The following is a 25,911-nucleotide window of genomic DNA, read 5'->3' as shown; positions in this document are numbered from 1 at the left end:
AGCAGGTGGATGCTTGGGAGGAGGCTGTGAGTCCATGGGAGGCCCATGCTGGAACAGGCTCCTGGCAGGGACCTGCAGAGCCACAGCAAGAGGAGCCCACACTGGAAGAGATTTCCTGGTGGGACTTGTGACCCTTTGGGGGACCCACACTGGAGCAGGCTGTGCCTGAAGAACTGCACCCACCCCCTGTGCACTGTGACCCACCTTGCAGTAGTTCGTGGAGAACTGTTGCCTCTGGGATGAACTCATGCTGGAGAATTGAGAACTGCCTCCTGTGGGAAGGACCCCATGCTGGAGAAGGGGAAGGACTCCTCTCCCTGAGCAGTGGCAGAAAAAGTCTGCGATTAATTTTGATCATAACCCCCATTCCCATCTCCCTGCACTGCTGGGAGAAAGGAGGTAGAGCTTGGGAAGAAGAAAGAGGTGGGAGGAATGTGTTTTTAAAGATTTATTTTACTTCTCATTATCCTGCTCTGATTTTGTTGGTAATAAATTAATATCCCCAATTAGAGTCTGTTTGCCCTTAGGTATTTGTTGAGTGATCTCCCCTGGTCTTTTATCTCAACTCATGAACCTTTGTCATATTTTCTCTTCCCTGTCCAGCTGAGAAGGCAAAGGACAGATTGGCTTTGGTGGGTGCCTGGAATCCAGCCAGGGTCAACCCACTGCACACGGTTAAAGTTTGCAGGGTGCATGTTTATCTAACACTGTACTGAAATAAACTCCAAGCATCGCCCTTTTCTGCCTGTGTGTTAAGATAGAAAAGACTATGCATAAAATTGGAGTCAAAGCTGAACCAGAGGTTAATTGGCAAAATAAACACCACATATTTGCTGTTCTCAGCCAGATAAGTCACATTTGCATCATTTGATAAGTGCAACAGCCAATTTCCTTCCAGTTTCCTTAAACGTTAAAAATGCCTCTTGAAGAAACCTCCTCGAGGCCTGGACCCTCAGTGATGCAACCAATATGAAGGTACTTCCTCACATCCATGAGGTTACCCACTTAATTTCTAATTCCTTGAAAACTTTAGGGTGCATCCTCCATGGATCAAAGGCAACTCTCTCCTTTAAAAAAAAAATAAATTAACTATTATTAACTTTTACGACAAGGATGAGAAAACACCTCTAGACAGGCCTTAGGTTTCAATGTCAAATTATTTCCAATTTTCCATGGTCCACAAAATGCGACCACCCCCCCCGCCCCCGGTACTGCTGTTCCGTGAGTGCCAGTGGCCCCCGCGGAGCGGCCGGTCCGTGCTCTGGGTGGGGACCCCGCACCGCACCCGCTGCTTCCCGCCGTCCTTGTTGATCCCGGCGATTCCCGCCGGCGGCCGCGCCCCGCGCCGGGGTGACCCGAGGCCACCCAAGCCCCGGCCCTCGGCCCGCGTCCCCCCCAGACCAGAGCCCCCGCACCCTAAAAACCCGCACCCCGAAATCCGCTCCCCGCCGCGCAGAGCCGATCCGAGCCCGCGGCGGGGCGCGGAGGCTCCGGGCCGCACTCCGGGGCCGGCCCGGGCCGCGGGCCCGGCGGCGCGGGGGGGGGCTGGCCCGGCATGGAGGGGTCGGGCGGGGAGGGGGTCCCGGGGCACCGCCGCGCTCCGCACGCCGAGCCCCGGGCGGCGCAGCGCGGCCGAGCCGCGGCGGAGGCGGCGGCGGGAGGAGGCGCGGGACCGAGCGCCGCCGCGCCGCCCCCGCCCCGCCGCCCCGACCGCCGCCTCGCCTGCCCCGCGCAGGCCCCCGGCCCACTCGGCCGCACCGGCCCCCGCGGGCGGGCGGGCGGCCCGAGGCGGCGGTGGCGGCGCGCTCCCTTCCGCCTGCTCCTGGGCTCTCTCGGGCAGTGACGTGACGTGCTGACGGCGGGCCCGGCCCGGGGAGCTTGGCCGCTTCCACTCAGCTCCGAGCTCGGCCCCTCCCTCCCCTCCCGCCCGCCCGCCCGCCCCGCCGCAGCCGCCGCCGCCGCCGCCGCGCTCGGCCCAGTCGCGCTGAGAGAGGCCGCGCCGAGCCAGCGCCGCCGCCCGCCACCCGCACGGTAAGAGCCGCGGGCCGGGCCCCGCCGCCCGCCCGGGCCGGGCCTCCCCCTGCCCGCACAGGCCGCGGCGCAGGCCGCGAGGAGGCCGCAGCTAGGCCGCGCCAGGGCTCCGCCGCAGGAGCGGGCCGCGGGCTCTGCGCCGCCGGGCCCCGCACGCCCGGCGCGGCCCGGGACGGCGGGGGAGGTGGCGTGAGGAACGCGGAGCGGAGGTGGGTGGCCGCGGGCCCGGGGGGAGGCGAGTGGGGCCGGTGAGGGGCCGCGGGCCCGGCCGGGGGGGGGCTCGGAGGTGTCTGGAGGAGGAGACAAAATGGCGGCGCGCGGGGGGGGGGGGGAAGCGGAGGGCGCCGGCGCCATCTTGAATTAATCGCTCGCACAGCCGGGGCCCCGCGCGGGCCGGGCCGGGCTGGGCCGGGCCGGGCCGGGCGGGGCGGGGGAGCCTCGGGGCTCTGGCAGGGACCGCCCGCAGCCTCCACACCCTCCCCGCCTCCCGCTGCCACACTGCAGGCGCAGCGGAGCCAGGCGCGTTCCGGCCTGCGGCGGCTCCCTGCGCGGCCGCGTCCTCTCCTGCCCCGCCATCTCCTCCCTCTCCGCCCGCCGCGGGCTCGGCAGCGCCGGGAGCTCTCCCGCTGCCGCCTGCGCCCACCCGCCCCGTAAGCAGCCCCGAAATCTCCTTGGGGCCCCCTTGGTGGTGGTTCAAAGGTGCGCCTGGGATCGGTCATTTCCCTAATTTAGGTTTTGTTTAGAATTAGCTTATTTCCTTTGGAACTGCTGTCGTCTGGTACACAACACCCCAGTGAAATCTGGAGAAAACCCTTTTTTTAACCGGCTTTCGCAAATAGCCCACCACTACAACAAAGAGGGAGATGACTTGAGGGTTTTTTTTAACGGAATTGCAGTGAGAACAGCAGCACTGATTTTCCTGCCAAACCTGAGGGGAGATGCGTCAAGAAATTAGCAGCTGAATGATCACATTGTTACATTTGTAACATCGTTTTTATTCTCGTGCTTCCACCTAGTAATAACGGGGGTTATTTTCGAGGCAGGAATCAAATCCTGTAGGACTATAATTTTTTTTTTTTTGCCTTTTTCCTGTGCGCGACTGAGAGCCGTGTGTGTGTGTGCGAGCACAAGTGGGTCACGCCAGGCGAGCTGTGACACCGCGGCGGGACCGAGCCCGGAGCTGCCCCGGGAGCCCCGCGAGGCCCCGGCCCGGGGCTCTGACCCAATTGGGACATGCCGGGCGTGCCGCAGGTTTTAATGGATGTGGCAAGGCACGCCGGGAACGTCATCCCAGCGTGGGTAGGGGCCAGCACTCGCACTTGGGGAATTTTGCTGGTTTATGCCTTGATTTGTAAGAGTTTCGCTGCCTGGATATTTGGTTTATGGCCTTATTGCAAATTAGGAGTAGGCAAATGACTATGCTGTATATTTCTTTATCACAGGGATGGCTTTTCTGAAGTCTCCCCTTATTTCCTTTTTCTTTTTTTTCTTTTTTCTTTTTTTTTTCTTTTTTTTTTCTTTTTTCTTTTTTTTATTTCTTTTTTCTTTTTTCCTTTTTTTGGTGAGAGCAGAGAAACAGTTTTCGTGGAGTATTAAACCTCTTTTTTTAAGGTTGCTTCTTCTTTAAAACATGACAGCTTGTCTGTTTCTTTTTATTTTATCTCACATTGCTAGATCTGTTGAGTCAAGGATTTGTAATGTGGCAGGGCTAGTGCACTGTCTGCATTACTTGTCTTGGCTGATTGTTTTCACAATCATTTTTGTTTTGAAAGATTATTGCTAATATAGTAATAACATTTTTTTTCCATAAATACGTAATTTTCCATCTGTCCTTCCACTTGAAAATGTTACCTTGACTTCCATAAAGCCAAAACCTGTCATGTCTTCAGTAAATAGGTAAAAATCAGTTTGTAAAAATTGCCTGTATGGACATAATTAAGTGTATTGCAAAGTTGTATTAGTTCTTGATCCACGTGAAGCTGTCATGGATCCAAGCCAAGTAAAAGGTGTAGATGTTTACTTCTTTTCAGAGGTTATAAAACCTGATTCTGGGTGCCTTGTGGGTTTTTTTTGTCACAGCGATAGAAGAGTGTTACTAGAAATTCTGAGATTTGAACAAAGAGACGCACAGTTGAGAAGGACTAAGTGTAGGGGCATGGGTGGGCACCTGCTTTTCTTTGAGAGTTTGGGTTCCCAAGCCTGAACTGAAAATTTGATTCAGTTGGCTTTGATGCCAGAATCAGGTCCTGAGGTAAGTGTCAGCTAGAATGTTTTGGAAGGACTGAGAGGAGTTTCTGTCCTTCTTGAAATCTTGCAGGAAAGTGAACAGCTGGAATTGCTTCCTGGCCTTTATGGTACCACAGAGCTTGGGGTCTTGCCAGGGAATTGAAGATGTTCTCTGTGGTGCTTGCAAGAAGCAGCTCTGGTATTTCTTGTGTCACGGAGCTGCTGTTGCAGGTACAGAGCCCTGTGGTGTTCCTTCCTCTGTGTGGTTTCATCTTGTGCCCCTGTGCTCACCCTCTGCTCAGAAGAGCAAGCACGAAGAAACTGTTTTCTCATCTCCTGGTTTGAATGCTCAAACCCTGAAGTGATTTTGGGAATCTTTTTGCATTTTTTTACCTTGGCCATAGACAAATTACTTAATGCCTTTTTGGACTGCAGATTTTGATTAGGACACTTATTATTTCAGATAGTTCAGTTAATTCCTGTTTTAAGTGCCTACATCCTCTTTTGGTCTTCTTGCAGCAAATTTCTGTGGATATGGAGCCTGTGCCCTTGTGGAGCTCTTTGAAACTCCATATAGTCTTGCACAGTGGGTAAGATCTGGTGTGCACTGATGTGTTGGCTGGGTCTGTGTGCTAAAGCACATTATGAGACACATTATTTAGTAAGAGATTCACTGTGTGAAAGCATTGAAGTTTCTTTCTGCTCTGGAACAAAGCACCAAAGCAAATGTTGGTTGCCTTTTTAAGGCTCAGACTTGAAAGCCCATGTGCCCAGGAAGTGTCTTTGGTTTGTTGGAGCCTGAGTCTTTGTTTTGAGCACATTTTGCCAGTGTAGGTGAGAAGACCTGACCAGTACAGAAGAGGCCAGAGTTATGTAGTGTGCAGGTGGAGGGTGTTCTGGGCTGTCACTGCTGTGAAACTGCACCTCCTGAACACCACAGGGACATTTTGGGTTTAGCCTCTGGAATGCAGTCAGCAGCAAGAAAAACAGGGCAGAGATGGTGTCAGCAGGCACTTAGAAGAAGCTGGGAAGTAGTGATGGAGACCTCTGCATCTCATGGGTGAAGAGGATAGACAGAAGGACAGTGCAAGAGTGCCTCACTTAGTGAAGGGAGGAATTTAGGGAGTGGATAGGATAGAGAAAGTACAGGCATGAATCATAAGCAGTAGGAATTTGTGGTGGAGTGATGGTCAGGTGGGTGGTGAAAGCAGGAAGCAGAGAAAACGAATGCCAGTTCTTCCAGTAGCTGGTGTGAACTGACACTTCAGGCTGGTCAGGTCACAGCAGATCACAGGCTGATGTGTGTGATAACACAGCCCTCAAATGCACTGGCACAAAGGGCATCTGAACTTTTCCCAGAGAGCTGGACAGAGACTTCCATCTTCTTGTGTGTGTATTGTCTGAGGAGTGAGATAGTTTTATTTCTGCCAACCCTTAGTATCCCTTTGCCTCCTACCAAAAAAACTCCCCTCCTCATTGCTGATACAATCTTTCCTACAAATGGATGAGTAGCAGAGGTTTGTGTGAATGATGGGAGTGTACTGTAGTTAGGAGCTGGAGGGATGAAATGAGCAGGTGAGGTAATGAACATAATATTGGTGCAGGCACACCACAAGTTGGAAAAGAAGCAACAGAAGACAAGAAACTAAACAGTGAAGGCAACACAAAAAATACAACAAGATGAATAGGAAGGACATTGGTAGTAGACTTGCTGGGTATATACCAAATAGATGGAAGGAAAGCAATTTGGTATGAATAATTCTTGCTGGAATTACTGTATGGGATTTTGTTACTCTGTTCTTGTTTCTCTGGCATGGCAGAAGTTGATTGCCATCAGTCAAGTTATTTCTTGCATCTGAGGCTGAGAAACACTTTTCTTCTGTTCTTAGTTCTGACAAAAAGTTTTGAGTGAAGAGCTGTTCCTCTTAATAGTGGGCACTCCCAGTGGAAGTTCTTGACAGCCAGAACTGGGAGGTGATTTATGTCCAGTTGGATGCCACAATGACTGTTCAAAGTACAGAGGCCTTCCAGCTGAGCATCACACAAATACAGAACACCTTGGAAAATTATTAGTGTTCCATTGTTTTTCTTCCGGTTCAGTATCTGGCTGTATTTCTCCCTCTACTTCTATAAAAGACAAGGCTTGAGTGACTGCACTGGAGGCTGGACAGCGCCCCAAGGGAGAGTTCCAGAGGTGAAGAGTTGAGAACATTTGAGCTAAAAAGTGGGGCAAGTTTAGAAAATGCTTGTTCTCGATTATGGGTTTAGATTTGTGTTTTGGACTAGTTATTTTTTTGTATAGCAGTTTCCCTGATAAAGACTTAATGAATGTAAATGTTAGTTGATGTAATTTGGAAAGGTTATGATTCTTATGGAAACCTTGGGTAGAATCTCCATGTTTTGTATGTCTTTGTGAAAGTATCACAGAAATGGGGGAGCTTTCTGCCTGTGACTGTGAGAAATGTTTGGAGGAAGAAAAATAACATCTTCCACTTCTACAGAAATACAAGCAGAAACATGAAGCAACTTTCTGTTGTCTCTTGCTCTTTCTCAATGTAGGAAAGTAGCTGGACTTAAGTGCAAGGGAATAGTACAAGTTTGTGTTGGACTGCATTTTATCTAACTAGGTTTGCCTTATCCTGACTGCAATGCACATATGTAAGCAGCAGAATTTAGGTTGCAGTTTCACATTTTTGCAAGTATTTTAACTTTGTCGCCTTGTTTGGTTCTTTCATTAAGAAGATTGAAATCTCATCATTGTGCATTGAAATGTTGACGTGCTGTTCAAAAGTTTTGGTGGAACATGACATTTGGTAATTTTTGAGAACTAACTTATGATACTTACGGTACTTTGTCTTAGGGAAAGAGTTTTGAAAATATTTACAGATCTAAGCTTGAAAACATTTGATGTCATGCTCTGGAAGCAGTTTACATTGATGTTTTCATTCCTGAAGTGACATAAGAGTGAACTCTTCCTGACTGTCCAAGATTGAACATGAGGGCGTCAGAATGGGTGTGCATTTCGGATAATGAGATCTCTATGTTTAACTTATCACACTGAACCTCAATGATTTGACAGTTCTGTATTCCTCCCCATCCAATAGGAACTTGAGTTTCTTGAGTAGGAATATGTCTAGGCTTTGTCTTAATTTTTTTTTTTAATAATAAGGAAATAGTATTTTCATATTCCTTTATGAGCTGCTTCTGTGTTTGTGAAGCCATAGGGTTTTGAGAAATGGACCCCAAGTGTTGAACCTCACACCCTAGTTCAGACAGTGGGTGTTTGGTCATCCAGAGAGTGTTGCTGGAATCCCAGACTGAGGGACCCTGAGTGAAATCCAACGCATCTTAAAGTCATGAGGTGCTGTGTTAATTTCCATGCACCCAAAATTTCAACGTTTTTGGTGCACAGACAGAGGCACCCTTCTTCACCTAACACAAGTGAAATAACCTTTCTTCTTTATCTTCTACAGACACTGTGACTGATGAGAGTTAAAGGCCATGGATGAAGATGGGCTTGAATTGCAGCCACATGAGCCGAATGCATTTTTTGATCCAACAGGTCTGTAAGGAGATAATATGTAGATAAGAGTGTTCACATTAGGTGCAATTGACTATTGTTTATTCTGCATTTGCTTGGAAGTGCTCTGCTGCATCGATGCTTTTGTATAGAGTAGTTCATTTGAGTTTGGGTTGTTTTTATTACTCAGAGCAATATGAATGAGCTACTGTTCTTTCAGTCAAGTAATAGTTGTTGGGGTATTGGGGGAGAGTCTAAAAATTGCAAATCTTTTCTGGGAGACAAAATATGTTCATTTTAATTACGTTAGCACAGACTGAGGACTTGGTTTATCTGTCTATCTTAATAGTTCATATGCCTGTTTTACTGAAGTGCAGCATAGTGTAAAAGTTGAAGTGACACAGAAGTAGTTTCAATTATTAACCACCTCACATGAAACAGTTTTACAATTCAAGTGCTGTTTTAATTGTGTTTTTCAGGAGCTGATGCAGCACATATGGATGGGGATCAGATTGTTGTGGAAGTACAGGAAACAGTATTTGTTTCAGATGTAGTCGACTCAGATATAACTGTGCATAATTTTGTTCCCGATGACCCAGACTCCGTAGTGATCCAGGATGTCATTGAGGATGTTGTTATCGAGGATGTTCAGTGCCCAGATATCATGGACGAGCCAGATGTGTCTGAAACAGTCATTATCCCTGAGCAAGTGCTGGACACAGACGTAGCTGAGGAGGTTTCTTTGGCTCATTGCACTGTCCCAGATGATGTTTTAGCTTCTGACATAACAGCAGAGACAATGTCTATACCAGAGCATGTACTGACAACTGAGTCAATGCATGTACCTGAAGTTGGACACGTAGAACATGTAGTTCATGATAACATTGAAGAAGCAGATATTGTCACTGATACTCTGGGAACAGATGTTGTTTCTGAGGAAGTCTTGGTGGCAGACTGTGCATCAGAGGCAGTGATCGATGCCAATGGAATCCCTGTGGAACATCAAGATGAGAAAGGCAACTGTGATGATTACCTTATGATTTCCTGTAAGTGTTTGGGTAAAGCCATCAAAGTTCTTATGATATGGGCTTGAGATATCTGAGGGAGGGCTTAAGACAGTACCCAAAGCAGAGTTTCTGTGGTTTTCATTGAAATGCACATCTCACAAATGTACTCACACACAGGGATTTTTAGGAACGTGTACCAGCTAAAAGTTCTGGTGAAGCTAATGGAGAGAAATACTGGCAAGTGCACATCTGATAATAAGTAATTTCTGTAGCAATTTATAGCATATGAACAAAGGAGTAAGAATTCCAGTAAACCAAATGCCATATACTCAATAAGAACTGAAAGATAATTAATGTGATGATGTTTAAAAATGCTTATGTGTGCAGGTTACTAAGATGGCTACCAATACATTAAAGAAACAAAAATATTTCATGGAAAAGAAAAGAGTAAAAAACCGTGGTTTCTGAAAATCCAATGCTTGTCTTGTTTTTTTGCTAAGCCCCCACCTCTTGCACTCCATTTATTTTTGGATACAGACAGCAGTATGGGTTTTTTTTTGCCGTAAGAATGTGTTTTCTCTTGATTAAGCAAATGACAGGGGTATGCATCTAACAAAAAGAGTAACTATTGCTGCTCATAATTGAGAAGTGAATGTCTTAATCTCCCTTAGGAACAGTGGCACAATCCATTTGAATCATATTTCAAAAGGCTTAAATAGAGGGTGGAGAAAAATAGAGCATATCATCAATCCTTTTTCTACTGAGGATATACATTTGTGTGAACTAGAGTTTACTCTAAGTGTGTTACTTATTATAGTGATAACTCAGTGCAGCACTTAGGAACATCACAGTGTCATGCCGAACATTTATTTATTGTCGAAATAGAAAAGCCTTGTTAGGCTGGTTTGTTTAATTGCCATTTTAGGCATTTCAGTTTTGTGTGGTGTTAAATGACTCCATTGATGAGGTGTACTTCGTGCTGTGCTTCAGTTACCTTTTCACTTTTTTTTTTTTTTTTTTTTTTTTACTTTTTTTTCCTTCTTCTCCCCCACCCCTTGTTTTCCCCTTCTTTACTTTTGGACACATTTTTGAAATGTATAATAACTTGTTTTAATTTTATATTCTGTACTTACAAATTTTAATGTTGCTTCTCCTTGCCTAGGATCACTGCATTTCTTAATTTATCATCTCTTGAGTTCCTTGAGTAACCTTGTTGCAGCCATGTTTTGAGTTTATATGAGGTACAGTTAATTCTCTATTATCTGGGAAAACAATGAAATGGGATAATGCAAAATATGGATCACACAAAATATTGTAAATTAAACTTCAGGATTGTACTGAGGTGAAATAGGTCAGGGGATCTGTTCTGAAATTGTATCGATCCAGACTGATAAATGCACTCTTGTCTTGTGTGGTACAGATAAAACTTTATGATTCTGGACCCAAGTTAAATCAGATGAAAGCAGCTCAAATAGTTAGACAGCAAACTGGGTAATCTGCCTGTGGGTAATTGAGGCCTGACTCTGGTGGTGACCTTCCCCTCCTGTATCCCCAGTGTGGCTCTCCAAGGCGCTGCTGCTCCTGTCTCTGCTCCCCCTCCTGTGCAGGTTTCCTGCAGCAGGGCAGGGGCACTTTGCAGGCCATGCCTGTGGAAGTGCATGGAGAGGGGTGGGGGATGTGTGTCCTGCTCATCCCTGGCAGTGTCTTGGTAGAGGCCCTTTGGGATGATCCCTGTCTAGCTGGGAAGGCTTCTTAGATGTTCCAGTTGTCAACAGGTGCGAGTGGCAGGAAGCACAGAAATTTAGTTGTTCACTTTTGCTGGGGTATTCTCCATTTTTAGGTCACATATTTCTGCAGTTTCATACTTTATTTATTATTAAATGTCTCTTGCAATGTACTTTGTTTAGATTCAGAACCTTAAATAAGCCACCATTTAAAATAATCGTTACACTATGAAATATGCATTCTATTTGTGTTTAATGTTCTACAGTTCATTTTAGAGGGAAGTCCCTACTACCACCTACTGTGTTTAAAGCCTGCATAACAAGTTCTTCTGGTTGTGAAGGCAGAGTCTGGTGCTTTTCCATCAAGTAGAGGCTGTCTTGCCAAACAGTCTCTTTGTCGTATAAAAAAAATTATTTGAATTTTTTTGTTTGTTTGTTTGCATCAGCAGTGTATGTGTTCATTGATCTGATGCCTGTCTCAGTTCTTCAGTTGTAGTGAGTTACTTTTCAAGAGGTAGTAACATCAGCCAATCCAGTTCTGAGTTTTTCATCCTAACTTGTAAATTTGTGTTAGATTCTGGCAAACCTCCCTGAACTGCAGGGGCAGATGTTGGAATGTAATCTTGTCTGCCATTACAGTAGCCAAATGTTGCTGCTTCCCAGATCTGGGAGCTAGACTGTGTTCTTCAGAATGCCTTTGCCTGTCTTCTTTCAGATAAGCACTTGAAAAGCAGGGGATGACACTTCGTGTTCTTTCTGTCGTAGGTTTCTCCATCTGTTTTCTTCAGCAGAAGCTATTGGCAAAATCTTTTTGCTTTTTCCTATTTTGTGGCTCTCTTTAAAAAGAGTTTCCGTCTTTGTTCCTAATGAGCTGGAATATATTTTCTTAAGATGGTTTCTTAGCTTTATCCTGAAAAATACGTGATTCAAAATGAATAATCTGTGTGTACATTTTTTTAAATGTTTTGTTTCTACCTTCTTTCTTGGTTTCAGGCTGGTTTGTCTTTTCAGAGTACAGTTCCTCTGGGTTTCAGTCCGTGACTTGCTTCAGTGAGCTCAGTATTTTAATACTTCTTTTCCCAGTTAGATTTAATTTAGCTTTGGCATTAATATGCCTTTGCCATCTTCATTTTCAAGGTAATGTTTCTTGGCACGGCTTTGTATTACCAGTCACTTTTTGATGTACTTTATTTTTTTTCTTGGATACTTTGTCTTTGCCCTCAAGATTCATTTTTGTTCCATGGTAGAATTGGGGTGCTTACAGCAGAGCAGAATATTCATTCAGCTAAGAATGCAAACCTACCAGTTAGTGGCTTGAAAAAGATGAAAGGAGGTTTGATAATATTTTTTTTTTTCTTTTGCATGTTCCATAACCAGCCATGAGTTGGGTGAGGAAAGTGTAAATATATAATTGTGCTGTGACTCACACTGGTACTAATTATTTGGTAGCTTGGAAAACCATTTCTCTGTAACTGAAACATTAGTGGTGAGATTAACAGGTTTGTGAAAATAAAAAAATCTACATTTACTAACCAATGAAAGCAGTGCCCTATGCCTGGAAATATGATGAATTTTTTTTTTTTTAAATTTTTTTTTTTTTTTTTTTTTTTTTTTTTTTGTCTGATTTCATTCTGTTTGGCAGATAGACACATCCTCTGGCATTTACTGATTCTATAAGATGAACAGTGTTGTATCCTGATATACTCTTATTGCAATAGAAATATATACTCTTATTGCAATAAAAATAGTGAGGCACAAGAGTCTGGTAAGAGTGAAGGGCAGTCTCACAAGGCTTAAACTGCAGCTTTAAGAATTTAAATATTTGCAGACATGGGAGCTGTGTTCCTTCCATCCATCCATCCATCCATCCATCCATCCATCCATCCATCCATCCATCCATCCTCTTGCTTTTCTGTGAGAAAGACATCTCTTGTTTGTTTTATTTGAATCAACATTTTTCATTACAGGAATCTGAACCCAAGGTAACTCACAGAGAGAGATTTCACCTAGGCCTATGAAAATCAATCTTTTTTCGTCCTTGTTGGATATTTAGATTGAAAGCAATGAATCTGATGAACCAACCCATAGGGTTCATGCTTTTCCTTTGGGCCATCCTGTAGACTTTGAGTCAAGAAAGCAAAATGCTTTGAATTGCTTTTTTTAGTGTAAATATACCCTACTTTTTCCCTGGAGGTTGCTAAAGATGCAGGAGATCTCATTTTTCTTTCTCTGAGGTAGAACTTGTTGTGGTGCCTCTGTCTGACCCCTGGAGTGGCGCCAACAGTTGTTGCAGCTCGGGCTGATCAGGAGGTTGCCCTGAGAGGTGATGGAAAGAAGAGTTACCCTGGGCTGAGTGGTGTCTCAGAGCTTAGTCTGGTTTGTGTGCTGGGGCAGAGGACAGGAATGACGAGTGTTAGATCCCAGCCCGGAGCTCAGGAATTACACCTCTGCTAGATCACTACCCTGGAAGGACCTTTAGATGCATAGGATATACTCACGTGTAAAGGCGATGGATTAAATTGAAAATAGAACAGATTTCTCTGTCCTTACATGTTAGGAAACCTGCTTTGCCATTCAAGAAATAAGTATGGTAAAAATAGCTTCTTCAGCGGACTAGGAATTGTCTGCTCTTGAGTGAAGTAGATGTTTCTGTCACAAGTAACTGAACAAAGGCGGGGAAAAGAGAATGCTTTTAATCTATTTTAGAGAGAATAGTTAGTAATGGCGTTTTTTGTTAAGAAGGCATAAATAGGGTTGTTTATTTTGTAAGCAGATAAGCATCCCATGATACACATTTTTTAGCAGCTAAGAGAACCATTTGGGAACATAAAGTCTGACAAAATAGATGATTTTTGTCTTGATTGCTCCATTGACACATTTTTGTGCTCTGTTTAACTGGTGTAGATAGACTTTTCTTTAGCTTGTTTGTTTTGGTGTGTTCCTTAGCAATAAGCGGTGGGTACTTCAAAGAGATGGAAGGAGTCTTTGTGTTTAAGTGAGTTTCGTTTTTTACGATCCTTTTATTTTCCTCATTAATCCCACATAGAGGAGAAATGGTAGGAAAGAATAAGTTTTAAAAGTTTTGTAATTCATTAAAAATAAAGGCAGTTATATTTGCATTTTTTAATTAGAAATAAATCACTGTAACGGGACAAAGTCTTTATCTGCCTATCTCCCAAATATTTGATATAAAAAGCTAAAAGCCACCTCTTGGGGAAAGTGAATGTATCATGAGTTAAACAAAAGATGTTCTATTGAAGCAAATCAGGATCATGGCCTGATGTTTATGTTTCTGTGTGGGGAAACTGACCTCAACAGGGTTTTAACTATGGAGTTTATTTTCAAGGCATAGGAGCTTGCTCTGTCCCAAAAATGCCATTGGACGTGTTTTAATGGAAGGGTAGAGATAGTGGCACGAATTGTTCTTTGGCTGTTACTAATTTATTATATGATTTTTTAAAATTAAATTTAGTACTTTCTAGGAAACAAATGCTGTCATTGCGATAGATCACACAGAATCTGTTGTTATTTCTTTTATTTCTTTTCTTTATTCTTTATTCCTTATTCCTTTTTTTACCTGTTTGGTTTCTTTTTGTTGATTTCCCTGTAAATGCTAACTAGACAGGTTTTAAATATGTCACGGCTTTCATGTTGTGTGACACATGTCTCATCTGTTTGTGCTTTTCATTACAATTCTAGCATTATCTTTATATGGAAGCAATTATTGCAACATTGGAGAAGCACATACTTATTTGTTTCTTGCAGCTCATAGTATGTGAAGAGCAGGCTGCTATAATCAGTGAAGTCTGTGAAGAATTTTGGCAAACTAACCATAGGCTGCATTCTTGCAATTCATGTAAAATAATACTGTGTCTAGTAATTTTTCCGGTTTTTGGTTTGGTTTTTTTTAACTTTGAGATTTAGTCTGTGTCCAGTTGTTTACTGAACGAAAGCTCCCCGCTAGTATAGGGGGGAAAAAAGCAGACATTAAAGTTTTTAGTGTCTGGTTCATATATAATAAAATGGAGGCACAAGGTATGACAGCACTAGAGCAATGCTGGCCTGAACTTTTCTCTAGCATGTGACTTGTGATTAGTTTAGCAATGCTCAGTGGGTCCACTTAAAAGGAAGTGGTGTCTTAGAAGCTTAACTAATTCTTTTAAGTGCTCTCTTTTGTTTGGTTGGGTTTTTTATGTTTTGGGGGTTTTTTTGTTAATGTCAGAGAAGAGCAATATGAAAGAATATTAGCCATGAATGGTAATTTGTGGGACCCCTCGATGGGCTATGAATTCAAATAAAAAATTAATATAATCAGAGTTCCAACTTCAAACATTGATCAGTGAAGTATTTCTGAATATCATTTTCTCTCATTGTGAGATTGAGATACATGGAGAATGCAGAAACTTTAGACAAATGTTTAATAGACAGCAAATTTCATAAAATGCTGCCAGTGAAACAGTATAAATAAAAGCTTGTGTAGCCATAGGACAAATTACTTTGGAAATGGTGCTGTCTGTAATAGATACTCATTCTCTTTCACCTTGTTTGTCTCTTCCTTTGATTTTTATCTTTTTCCCTCTTTTTCTTTCCACCCTCTTTTTCATCCTTTTACCTGTTTGTTACTATATTGCACATATTACTGCTTTTCAAGCCCACCAGGGGCTTCACTTTTTAAAATATTACCACCTGTCAAGAGTGAATATTTTTCCTTTTGGATGAGAAAAGTTGGCCTCATACCTCCTATGCGTCAATTTCCTTACAGTTTAATGGCTCTGTTAAAAAATATTTTAACCAGTTGCTGTATTTTTAAACAATGCTGAATATTAAGGGAATTCAGGGATAAACAACCTCAAAATTGTATAACTTTTTTTTATTATTATTATGTTGGATAAAATAATACTTAGAATCTTGGAGAACTTATTTCAAAGCATGAATAGAGCATGTTTTTAAGACCTAGAATTCTTTTGTTGTGTGAAAGTTATAAATGGATACTTCCATATATAAATGAAAGTAAAAAACTCTGGTTTGGTTAAAAGAAATGGGCCTATTTCGCATCATGCACAAAGATTTGAGTTCTCTCTGATTGGCTTAGCCATGATTTTCCTTCCTTGTGGGTATGTTCCAGCCATCAGTTGATCTTGGTGGCAGACTTTCCTTTTGGCTTCAGAGGTGTAAAGTCAGTCTCCACTGATTTGAAATCCTTCCAAGTACCTGTGCCTGACACTGGAAACAGCCAAGTTAAGGGAGAACAGCTGTATAAATGTAGTGTAGGAACAAAAGCAACCTTTCTTTTTCATCAGAGTTCCAGTGACATTTGGTATACCGTGGATACGACAGAGAAGTCATGAAAGCCTGTTAGTAACTGAATATAGACACTGCAGAGCTACATTGTTAATATGATTCAAAAGAACATCTTAAAGTTTTACTTTAAATGCTTTGGGGTTCAGCTACAAGATGTTGTGTTGTCCTGTGACACAAAGTAATTTTTTAAACAACCTACTGCTTGAAACTGTAAGGTGGCCACTGATCATGATCTTGGCATTCGAGTATTTCATGTTTTTTCTGCTGTTCTTTTGGTAAGGAGAGAGACAGACTAATTTATGTTCGTGCTTTATAATTTAATGTTATTCATATTTTTGTGAGTAATGATACCTGATTGAGAAATTGTACTGAAATACAGTTGTGTTTGATATGGGAGACAGAACGTGTGATAGTTTATCTAATTCAAAGACTAATTTATTGACTTCATGGCAGGAAAATGATAATAATAATATTCTGAGCTTTTTTAAAAGTATGTATTAAAATAAATTTAAGAATGCAGTTACTGAATAGTAGAGCTATGATTTATTTATGAGGGTAGTTCAGTGAGTAAAGTGAGTATACTTTGTGAAGTATTTGGTATGTGCTAGGCATGGTAGTTAAAGATGTTTCACCATTTATAGGACAATTCTTAGACTTCTATTAGTATAAATTCCATGTCTTTCTGTCACAAACTGAAGTCATGCCTGACTCTTAGGGAGTGACAGTAAACTCACAAATTACAAAAGTATTCTGTCATGTTAAGAATTCTTAAATAATCTCAACATTGAAGAAACATCTGGGGCTTGTGAAAATTGGAAGATTCTCCAACAGTCTTCAGACGCTGGATTTGATTTTTGTGAATGCAAACTTACTTTTTTTTTTTTTTTTTTTTTTTTTAAAACCCGTTCTTGGTAAAGTAAGATGTGGGGGAGGTGCCCATGTACAGTATGCCTCAAAAATCCAAGTGTGTTCCTGGTAAAGCTGGCTGCCAGCCATGGCTCTGTGGGGTTCTGGGCAAGTTTCAGCAGTTCAGGCTGGAGCATGTGTGGTGGGAGAGCAAAGGTTGGGAGCGCCCAGGGCCGCAGCAGGCAGAGAATGCAGGGCCCTGTCAGCAGGGGCACCAGGGACAGTCCCAGTGCTGCTGTGGCAAGGCAGCTCTTGTGCTGTGCTCCATCCCCCAGCTGTGCAGGGCAGGAGGGAAGTGGAAGTTTCTTCCTGGAGAAACCTTTCAGGTTTCTTCTGCTGGCAGCTGGAAAAGCATCAGTGCCAGTGCTTTGCAGGGAGCTAGGTCTGACAGGCAGCAGAGACAGGGTGAGCAACAGATAATGCTTTTGAAAAGAACAATTAATAGTTTATTAGTTGTGAAGGAGAAAGCGATTAAAACTGAGAATAAGTGAAATTATCCCACAGAGTGAAGTACTGATGTGTACTTTCTTCCTACCATCATCTTGCTGCAGATTTCCTTATTAGCATTGCCTGGTGTGCTCATGCTTCTAGTTCTGTCACCGCAGCATTCTTGCACTTCCACCTTAACTAGAAGATAACAGCTTGAATTTATTTTTGTGTTTATTGTCCCTGTTTTCAAGGATATGAAAAAAATATTAATGGGTAGGCTCTTTATCACAACTTTTATTATTTTTAGTAAAAAATTTATAATTAAAATTTCATAATTTTAAACTACTTCCAAATGTGAGTTATAAACTAATAAAGTCTTTCATATATGTCTGTCTGCATATGACTGGGTAATTGTAATAACTTGTTTTTGTAGTGGATGATGCTGGTAAGATAGAACACGAAGGTTCTGCTGAAATTACCATGGAAGCAGAGTCAGAAAGTGGCTCTTGTAAAGTGGATGGCATTTGTCCAGAAGTCATCAAGGTCTATATATTCAAAGCAGATCCTGGAGAAGACGATTTAGGTAAAAGATGCTTGTTTGAGAATACTCCAACCTGACACTTGAAATTTTGCATGAGTCTGTGGTTTCTCTCAAATGGTCTGTAAAGACCTGTCAGTCTTATGCTGAAAGTTGACAAACTTCCAAATTTTTGTGGTTTGGCATAGATTTTCATCAAGTGTATTGAAAGTATTTTGCTCTGGTCTTCCTAATTAGGGGGCACAGTGGACATTGTGGAGAGTGAGCCAGAGAATGACCACGCAGTTGGGTTGCTCGATCAAAACAGCAGTATTCGTATTCCAAGGGAGAAAATGGTCTACATGACTGTAAATGATTCTCAGCATGAAGACGAAGACTTAAGTAAGTAGGTGGCTTTCCTTTGGGAACAGGAATTTTCACTTTCAGCAGTGCAACATTCCTATTTTTTTTTAACTTCTTTTTCTCTTAGATGTTGCAGAAATAGCTGATGAGGTTTATATGGAAGTGATTGTCGGAGAGGAGGACGCCGCAGCCGCCCATGAACAGCAAATCGATGACACCGAAATTAAAACTTTCATGCCCATAGCTTGGGCAGCAGCTTATGGTAAGTAATAGTCAAAATAATTATTCTTGGTGACACTGCAGCAAAGTTCCAGGAATTGTTTTGTGGAGGGCAGTGTAGAGTATTTGTGCTTTTGTGTTTGTTTTAGAGTTTTGGTTGAAGAATGAGCCTTAAAAAGAAAGGAATAGAGAAATTGTAAGGCAGGCTTCTTCTTGCTCCTATTTAACAGGCATTTTCCTTCGTATTTTCATGATGTGAAAGGGGAAATATATGAGCTTCCAGCTATAAAATTGAATCTCAAATACATCTGTTCCTCAAAGGTTTAGGACACCGTGAGAGCTGGCTTAGGAGTAGAACTGAATATTTTTGTGGGGGAAGGGGGTGGGCAAAAAAAGAAGGCAAATGGGAATACATTAGATTCAGTGTAGCAGTGAAAAGCAATACTGAGCTCTAGCTTGACTTAAATGCTTTCTGGAAGGATCATATAAATATGTGATTTCACTAATGGCAATACTTAATTGATTAATGAAAAGAAGTTGGAGGGAGATATTAAAATTGTAGGAGAACCTTGAGAGTATTTCCAGCATGCAGAACCATTTTTCTTGATCATTGGTATATGAACACCAATTGGTGCACAAACTGATTTCCTAAACTTTTGTAAGCTTAAGACCAGAATTTCATCTGAAAAAATGTTTCTGTGTTGCCTCTTTCTCCTTCTAAACAAAACAAAAGAAATAGTGGAGTACAGGACAAAAGTTACGTGTCTGCATGATGTGGATTGTGGTGATGGTGCCAGCAGACAATTGTACTGGGAATAGAGTGGGGGCTGAAATCTTGGACATAAGTCAGTGAGAGCAAGATTTCAGGGAGCAGTGTTAAAAAGTGTTAAACGCTTTTAAAGTGTGTTTAATTAGTTATAAGTTTCTTTTAAAAGTTACTTAGGGGATGGATGGTAGTGTACCCAAAGCCTTGTCTCAGGCCATATACTGGTGAGCTCAGTTTGAGTGAGAAGGAAATGACATAAGCCAGTCTGAGTGGGCATTAAAAATGAAACTGAGTGAACTTGAAACAAGTTGGATACTAAACATTCAGTGATTTTTGGAGGAGAGGGAGAAAATTGAGCAGAATGTATTAAAAACAGCAAGATGGAATTGAAGGAATTTAAGAATGTGGGAAACAGTGGAGTGGTTGCACTGTCAGCAGTAAGCAACCTAGTGTGCAGGGTGAGAGATGGTGGGGACAGGGAGAAATTAAGCATGAAGGTCTGAAAATGGCAGAGGAACACTTGAGCTAGCATACAGATGAGAATCTTCAGGCTCTGCACATGTGCCTGGCTCTGAGTCTCCTTACATTAATCATTAATATTAATTCTCAGGCCTCTACAAAAGGAACAGCTACTGAGCATCTTGTACATTCTTCCACTTGAGTCTTCCTGTCTTATTTGCTTTGTTTTCACTAGGAAATGTTGGCTTTTATTGATTCAAGTAAATACTTGACCACAAAATTTCTTACTAAAAGTTGCCTTATGCCCTTAAATCACCAATGTTAAACTGATTACCAATAAATATCTTACTGAATGTATTTGTAATTTTCATGTTTGTTTTACATACAGCAATGCCATTTGTGTATTAAACACAAAGCTCTGTGAGGCAAAGACTCTTTCCTTCTTTCTGTTACACAACACTGAGCATGCTCTGTGTTCCCAGTAGAAAGAATTTGTAAGTGCTAAAGCATCAGGTGTATAAATAGTAAGTAGTGTACTTTGTTTGCCACTTTATGGGCTGTTCAGAAGGATTCTTGGATTGCAGCTCCAGTTCAGAAACTTGGTGTGTGACAAACTTCAGTCAGGTGAATTCAGACATTCAGAAGTGAGTGCGAGCTCACACACAAATGTATTTCAGGACTGAGAAGAAAATCAGGCACAGTAAATACTGTGACATGCATTATTTACTAATGTTAAACATTCTGGGTATAATTAGCAACCAAAGAGATTGAAAAAATGCTATATTTGAAGGAGAATTCTTTGTGTAATGAAAAGGCATTAATTCCTGTATATTATGTACTCCTGTAAAATTAGGTTAACAAAGCTAAAGTTCATAATACCAAACATAATTCCTAAGTTACATGGTGAGACATTTTGCAGCTTATGCTGTACATGATTACAGTTTGATTAAATGTCTAGGTAATAGTTTATCATTTCTGTTGCTAGCGTTGTAGAATTTGTGCTCGAATTACCTGTAGTGCTGGTAGGTAACTTTTTAACTTACCTTGGTAGGTAATAATAACGATGGCATCGAAAGCCGGAATGGCACTGCAAGTGCTCTTTTGCACATAGATGAGTCATCTGGGCTTGGGAGACTGGCCAAGCAAAAACCAAAGAAGAAGAGGAGACCTGAGTCCAGACAGTATCAGACAGGTGAGTATGTGGTGACTGGCTCTTGTCCATCCAGGCACTTGCCCATAAACAGGTGCACGTGGAATGCCTTGTAAAAAGAGATTTGGGGAATTACTTGTTTGACAGCACTTCTTCTTTATAAATGAGTGCATGTTTTATTTTAAATACACGGGTGATTTGGATTGTGGCAGGTGTTCTAAAGGAAGCTATCTCTGACATAGGGAAAAGTATCATAGCAAAAGGTTTAAAAGCTGTATTACCTAACTTGCCACACCCATTTTAATGTTTAATGTAAGTTTTTAAAAGGCAGTGTTAGATAAATGGTGTTTGGTAATAATGCCTTTAAAAAACCCGTTTTGCCTTTATTGAAAATACATAGAACAATGCATTTCATTGTATCAGCTCAGTAGGTAATTGGTAAGTCTGAACAATGTATATTAACATTCTGTAGTGTAACTTCTATACCCTTTCCCGTTGTAATGGTGAAATAAAATTGCCTTCATGTTTGTGCCTTTTTCCTTTCATCTGTAAGAACAGAAGTGTTCTATGGCATTATTTGGTTTCTGCTGTTATTGTGTTATGGTCAGAATATTTATTTGGTTTGATAAAGTTGAAAAAACACAACTTCTTTCTTCAATAGCCTTGCCTTAAATAATACTAAAAGTTTCTTTCCAAATTGTGACTTAACTGTAGGAGTTGTTTTGTTTAGCTTGAGTTAGTAAACCGTGGAAATTAAAGTTGGCCTTTTCTATTTCCAGCTAGTCAGTTATCCTTATAAAACATTTTTGGACAAGACAGCTTTTTTAACGAGCCAAGGCAAATTCAGTGTAAACAAATCAGGGTGATAGATGAGTGCAAATAATTTCCAAAGCTTTGAGGTTTGTGTATGTGAAACATGTTTCTTATTGATTCCTGCTTGGTACCTCTTCAGATTGTAGCTGTGACAGATGGCATAAGGAGGAGGTGTTAGTTTGGGGACATCTAAATTGTAGTCAGTGGTAAGTGATTAAACTGCCAGATGAAACTTTATCTACAGATTTGTGGAGAGTCAAGAGATTATGTACTTTACTTACTAGATGATACTCAATTTAACAAGTTGGCTGCTGTTCTTTGCAGAAACCGGCTATTGGTTTCTGCATGTATTTAATGCGTGAACTCAGTCAGAATTCTTGAAAATAGAATTATTTGAGGTGAAGAACACCTTTGGTTGTCTCCATCAAAAACCAGTGTTTTCTTTCTCTTAGTAAAAAAATGAGTGAAAGTAGTAATTCCTCAGTTTCTTCTGCTTAACTCAGTATCAACCTTGTTTATTGTGTAGTAAAATGTATGGATTCCACCTTTCTCAAGAATTCATCTTATTGTAACATCTGACAGTTATTGAAGTGCAGTATTGTTGTATAATATTGATTAAAGGTTTTTTTGTTGTTTTTCAGCAATAATCATTGGCCCCGATGGTCATCCATTGACAGTCTACCCCTGCATGATTTGTGGAAAGAAATTTAAATCCAGAGGTTTCTTGAAAAGGCACATGAAAAACCACCCGGAGCACCTTCTTACTAAGAAGAAATACAGATGCACAGACTGTGATTACACTACGAATAAAAAAATAAGTTTACATAACCACTTGGAGAGTCATAAGCTGACCAACAAAACAGAAAAGCTTCTCGAATGCGATGAGTGTGGGAAAACCTTCTCTCACGCAGGAACTTTATTCACTCACAAGATGGTGCACAGGGACAAAGGAGTTAATAAAATGCACAAGTGCAAATTCTGCGATTACGAGACGGCGGAACAAGGGTTACTGAGTCACCACCTTTTGGCTGTCCACAGCAAGAACTTTCCTCACATTTGCGTGGAGTGCGGCAAAGGCTTCCGCCATCCGTCGGAGCTCAAGAAGCACATGCGGATCCACACTGGTGAGAAGCCCTACCAGTGCCAATACTGCGAGTACCGATCGGCCGACTCCTCCAACTTGAAAACCCACGTAAAGACTAAACACAGTAAGGAAACGCCGCTCAAGTGCGATATTTGTTTCCAGACTTTTTCAGATACCAAAGAGCTACAGCAGCATACGCTTATGCATCAAGAAAGTAAAACACATCAGTGTTTGCATTGTGACCATAAGAGCTCAAACTCGAGTGATCTGAAACGACACATTATTTCAGTCCACACAAAAGACTATCCTCATAAGTGTGATATGTGTGATAAAGGCTTTCACAGGCCTTCGGAACTGAAAAAACACGTGGCCGCTCACAAAGGTAAAAAATTGCACCAATGCAGACATTGTGACTTTAAAATTGCAGATCCGTTCATTCTGAGTCGTCACATACTCTCAGTTCACACAAAGGATCTTCCATTCAGGTGCAAGAGATGTAGAAAGGGTTTTAGGCAGCAAAACGAGCTGAAAAAACACATGAAAACACACAGTGGCAGGAAAGTTTATCAGTGTGAGTACTGTGAGTATAGCACTACAGACGCCTCAGGCTTCAAACGGCACGTGATTTCCATTCACACAAAAGACTACCCTCACCGGTGTGAGTATTGCAAGAAAGGTTTCCGAAGGCCTTCAGAGAAGAACCAGCACATTATGCGACATCATAAAGATGTTGGGCTGCCTTAAAGTCTCTTTCACAGACTTATGGCTGGAATTATAAAGGAAATTTGCCTTTCAGGCAGTTAGCTTATTTTAAAGCCAATCACCTGCGATCACACACACACACAAAAAACAAAAACAACAAAAAAAATACTGTGCATTTGATTTATTGCTGTATAAAAATAGGATTATTGCTTGTAGTTGACTTTTATACCTTTTGTTCAATAGCGTGTTCTGAATTCTATTCAGTTTGTTTAATAAATGAAGAAAAGATGGCAACAATAAAGTTGCATTTAATAAAGTAAACCCTGTCTCTTACTGAATTTTTCAACCGTAATAGTTTATTTAAGTATATTTATCTTACTGACCTCGTTGATACTCACAGTGTCCATGTTAATGCAGTTTTGTCGTGAATTTTAAAAATACGAAATTTCTCTTGATAAAATTGTCGGAGGTGTGTATAAAATGGGGAATTGTCATGTTGACAGTAAAGTCACTAGGGCCCACCTGATTGTCCTCTTTTAACTATACAGACTTCGTGGCAGGTTAACTATTTTCCAGTTGAGGAGTTACAAGTCTCACTTCGTGTTTTCATTCTGGTTTCAGAGAGAAAAATATTTAAAAAATGGTTTGGGGCGGTTTTTATCTTTCCTGGGCAAATTTAAAAGTATGCGCAAGTATTACATTTATTGTTCTGTGCTTCTTTGTCTTTGAAAGATTTTGTGTGTTACAAAAGAGTTGGGTTTTTTCTGCTTTACTCCTGTCTTAAATGTTGGAAACGTAAAATACTCTTGTTCCATTTGCAGAGTTAACAATAGATCACAACTGTCTGTATGTGCTGGTAAACGTACCTCAGACTTTATGCTTTTATGTATGTTGGTATTTCTTTGAAAGAGCAGTTTGTGGTTCAAGTCACATTTTTATTGTTAGTTGTTTTAGAATAAAATTTAAGACCAAGAGGTGCCTCGATTTTGGAAACCAGATTTTTACAGTGAGAGCTTAAGAAGGGAATAGAGCGGAGCAGACGGATTTATAAGGAGTAGAGACACTGTAACACAGATATCCTTAATAAAAAAAGTAACTTACGATAGATGCGGTTCTGTTACTATATTAAATGTTTTTCCTGAGCCATTAGTAGCTGTGTTCAGCTGCTGTTTATTAATTAGTACAGTATCCAGAATTAACCCAGTTCTTTTAATCTGTTTATAAACAGCTGGGAGAATATTACAATTATTAGATGCAATTTTGCCACCTGAAGACTATTCTAAAGTAGCTCCATATCATTTGCTAATTGTAGTGTAAATGTACCAAGCACAAAGTCATGTGCTTTAACAACCTTGGAGCAAAAACACCCGAACCATTTTAATTACAGGCCAGATTTTAGGACCTGGCCCTGCTCCCTTTGCTCAAATTCTCACCCCAGCCACTGTTTGATGATGGATTGCAGAACTCAATCCCGGCTGCCCGCCAGATTAGGATAGATTTGTAACCAACAATTCACTAATGGAAAGGCTTCAGAGGCTGGGCCAGTGTTAATTCCTGTTTCTAGGCAGGTGAACTTCCAGTTGAAATCAAACAGGAATTTTAGTGATGGTTTCAAGTCTGGGGTGATAGAGGAACAAAGGTTTCCTTTTTGGATGTGCATCTTCTAGGCCTTTTGTATTTTGTCTTGTTACTGAGCCGTGCCGCTGCTGTTCATCCCTCCTGTCTCACTGTAAGCTGAAATTGTTGTCTGTAGTGTGCAGTTCAGGAGAGTCAATGCCATGTCACTGCCTGTGTTGTAGGATGGTTTTTCCTTTCTTCGCTTGCAGTGCCCCAGACTTGCCAGGTGTGCTCTTGTGTAATATTGCTCCTCGCGGGCCGTGAGCCTTTAGCGTGTAATTCCTGGCTGTGCTGCATTGTGCCTTCCTTGAAATCCCCGCTGATGAAGCCAGTGGATTTCCTACGTGGCTGTAGTGTCCATTGCCTGCTGATGCCAAACCAGCTGCAGTAAAACCCAGCAGAGATTCCCACTCGCTTCTTGCAAAATACCTGCCTGTGACTACTTTTTTTCCCTCTCTTATGTTCAAGCATTTTCTAACTGGAAACCTGGAAAGTGTACAAAATCTGCATAAATTCCCATAGTAGTGCTGAGGATTTTAGCCATTTTGAACTTTATTATTTTAAATAAGCTGAAAGACAAAGAACACAGTTTTACGCATTTTCTTTCTCTTACGTAGCCTGGAATCATACACACTTTTTTTTTTAAAGCACAATGTTCAAACTTTTTTTTAATAATTAAGGGTTTGGTCAAGTGGATTTTGTAAAATGTATTTGTCTGTATAAAGAGAAAATGAAATTATAGTTATTGTTAATGTACTGACATTAGTTACAGGTTAGTTTTAATTCTTAAATAATTTGCTTAGCAAATGCTATAAAATGGATGTTTCAGTTTAATGTTTAAAAAAGGTACAGATTTTTACAAGGACATAATATAAATTATTGTTCTGTAGAAAATACCCTGTTAAATATTGTATATGTCCTTCCCTCTGTACACTTTGTAAAAAAGACAAAAGAAAAAAACAAAATACATAGAACCATATAGGGATGTGTGACATTATTGTAATTGTGTACTTGATAATAACGTGAAAAAATAAAATTCAAAATATTTTCCTTTTAATAAACGTTTAGTCTATTTGA

The 25,911-nt window shown here is 41.4% G+C and overlaps 1 protein-coding gene across 2 annotated transcripts; it reads left to right on the top strand.

Annotated features, from left to right (window-relative positions):
- The first annotated feature begins 1,964 nt into the window (after positions 1-1,964).
- ZFX (zinc finger protein X-linked) lies at positions 1,965-25,911 on the top strand. Of its 2 annotated transcripts, XM_083855365.1 has the most exons (8): positions 1,965-2,031; positions 7,731-7,819; positions 8,257-8,823; positions 17,578-17,727; positions 17,920-18,063; positions 18,152-18,286; positions 20,520-20,660; positions 22,073-25,911. In XM_083855365.1, exons 2-8 carry the CDS (start codon positions 7,759-7,761, stop codon positions 23,257-23,259), a joined length of 2,385 nt encoding a protein of 794 aa, XP_083711491.1. In that variant the 5' UTR covers positions 1,965-2,031; positions 7,731-7,758; the 3' UTR covers positions 23,260-25,911. The 2 variants fall into 2 exon arrangements, with proteins under 2 accessions (XP_083711491.1, XP_083711492.1); XM_083855366.1 differs by lacking the exon at positions 17,578-17,727.

Source organism: Zosterops lateralis, assembly GCF_965231275.1.
Source record: "Zosterops lateralis genome assembly, chromosome: 2".
In the NCBI taxonomy this organism is placed as follows: domain Eukaryota; kingdom Metazoa; phylum Chordata; class Aves; order Passeriformes; family Zosteropidae; genus Zosterops; species Zosterops lateralis.
This window is presented reverse-complemented; position numbering and strand designations above follow the sequence as displayed.

Bases quoted from the DNA above. Each gene is read 5' to 3' on its own strand.
- ZFX (XM_083855365.1), top strand. From the start codon at position 7,759: ATGGATGAAGATGGGCTTGAATTGCAGCCACATGAGCCGAATGCATTT. The intron at 8,824-17,577 runs GTAAGTGTTTGG...TTGTTTTTGTAG, and splicing joins TGATTACCTTATGATTTCCT to TGGATGATGCTGGTAAGATA. The intron at 18,287-20,519 runs GTAAGTAATAGT...TTACCTTGGTAG, and splicing joins AGCTTGGGCAGCAGCTTATG to GTAATAATAACGATGGCATC.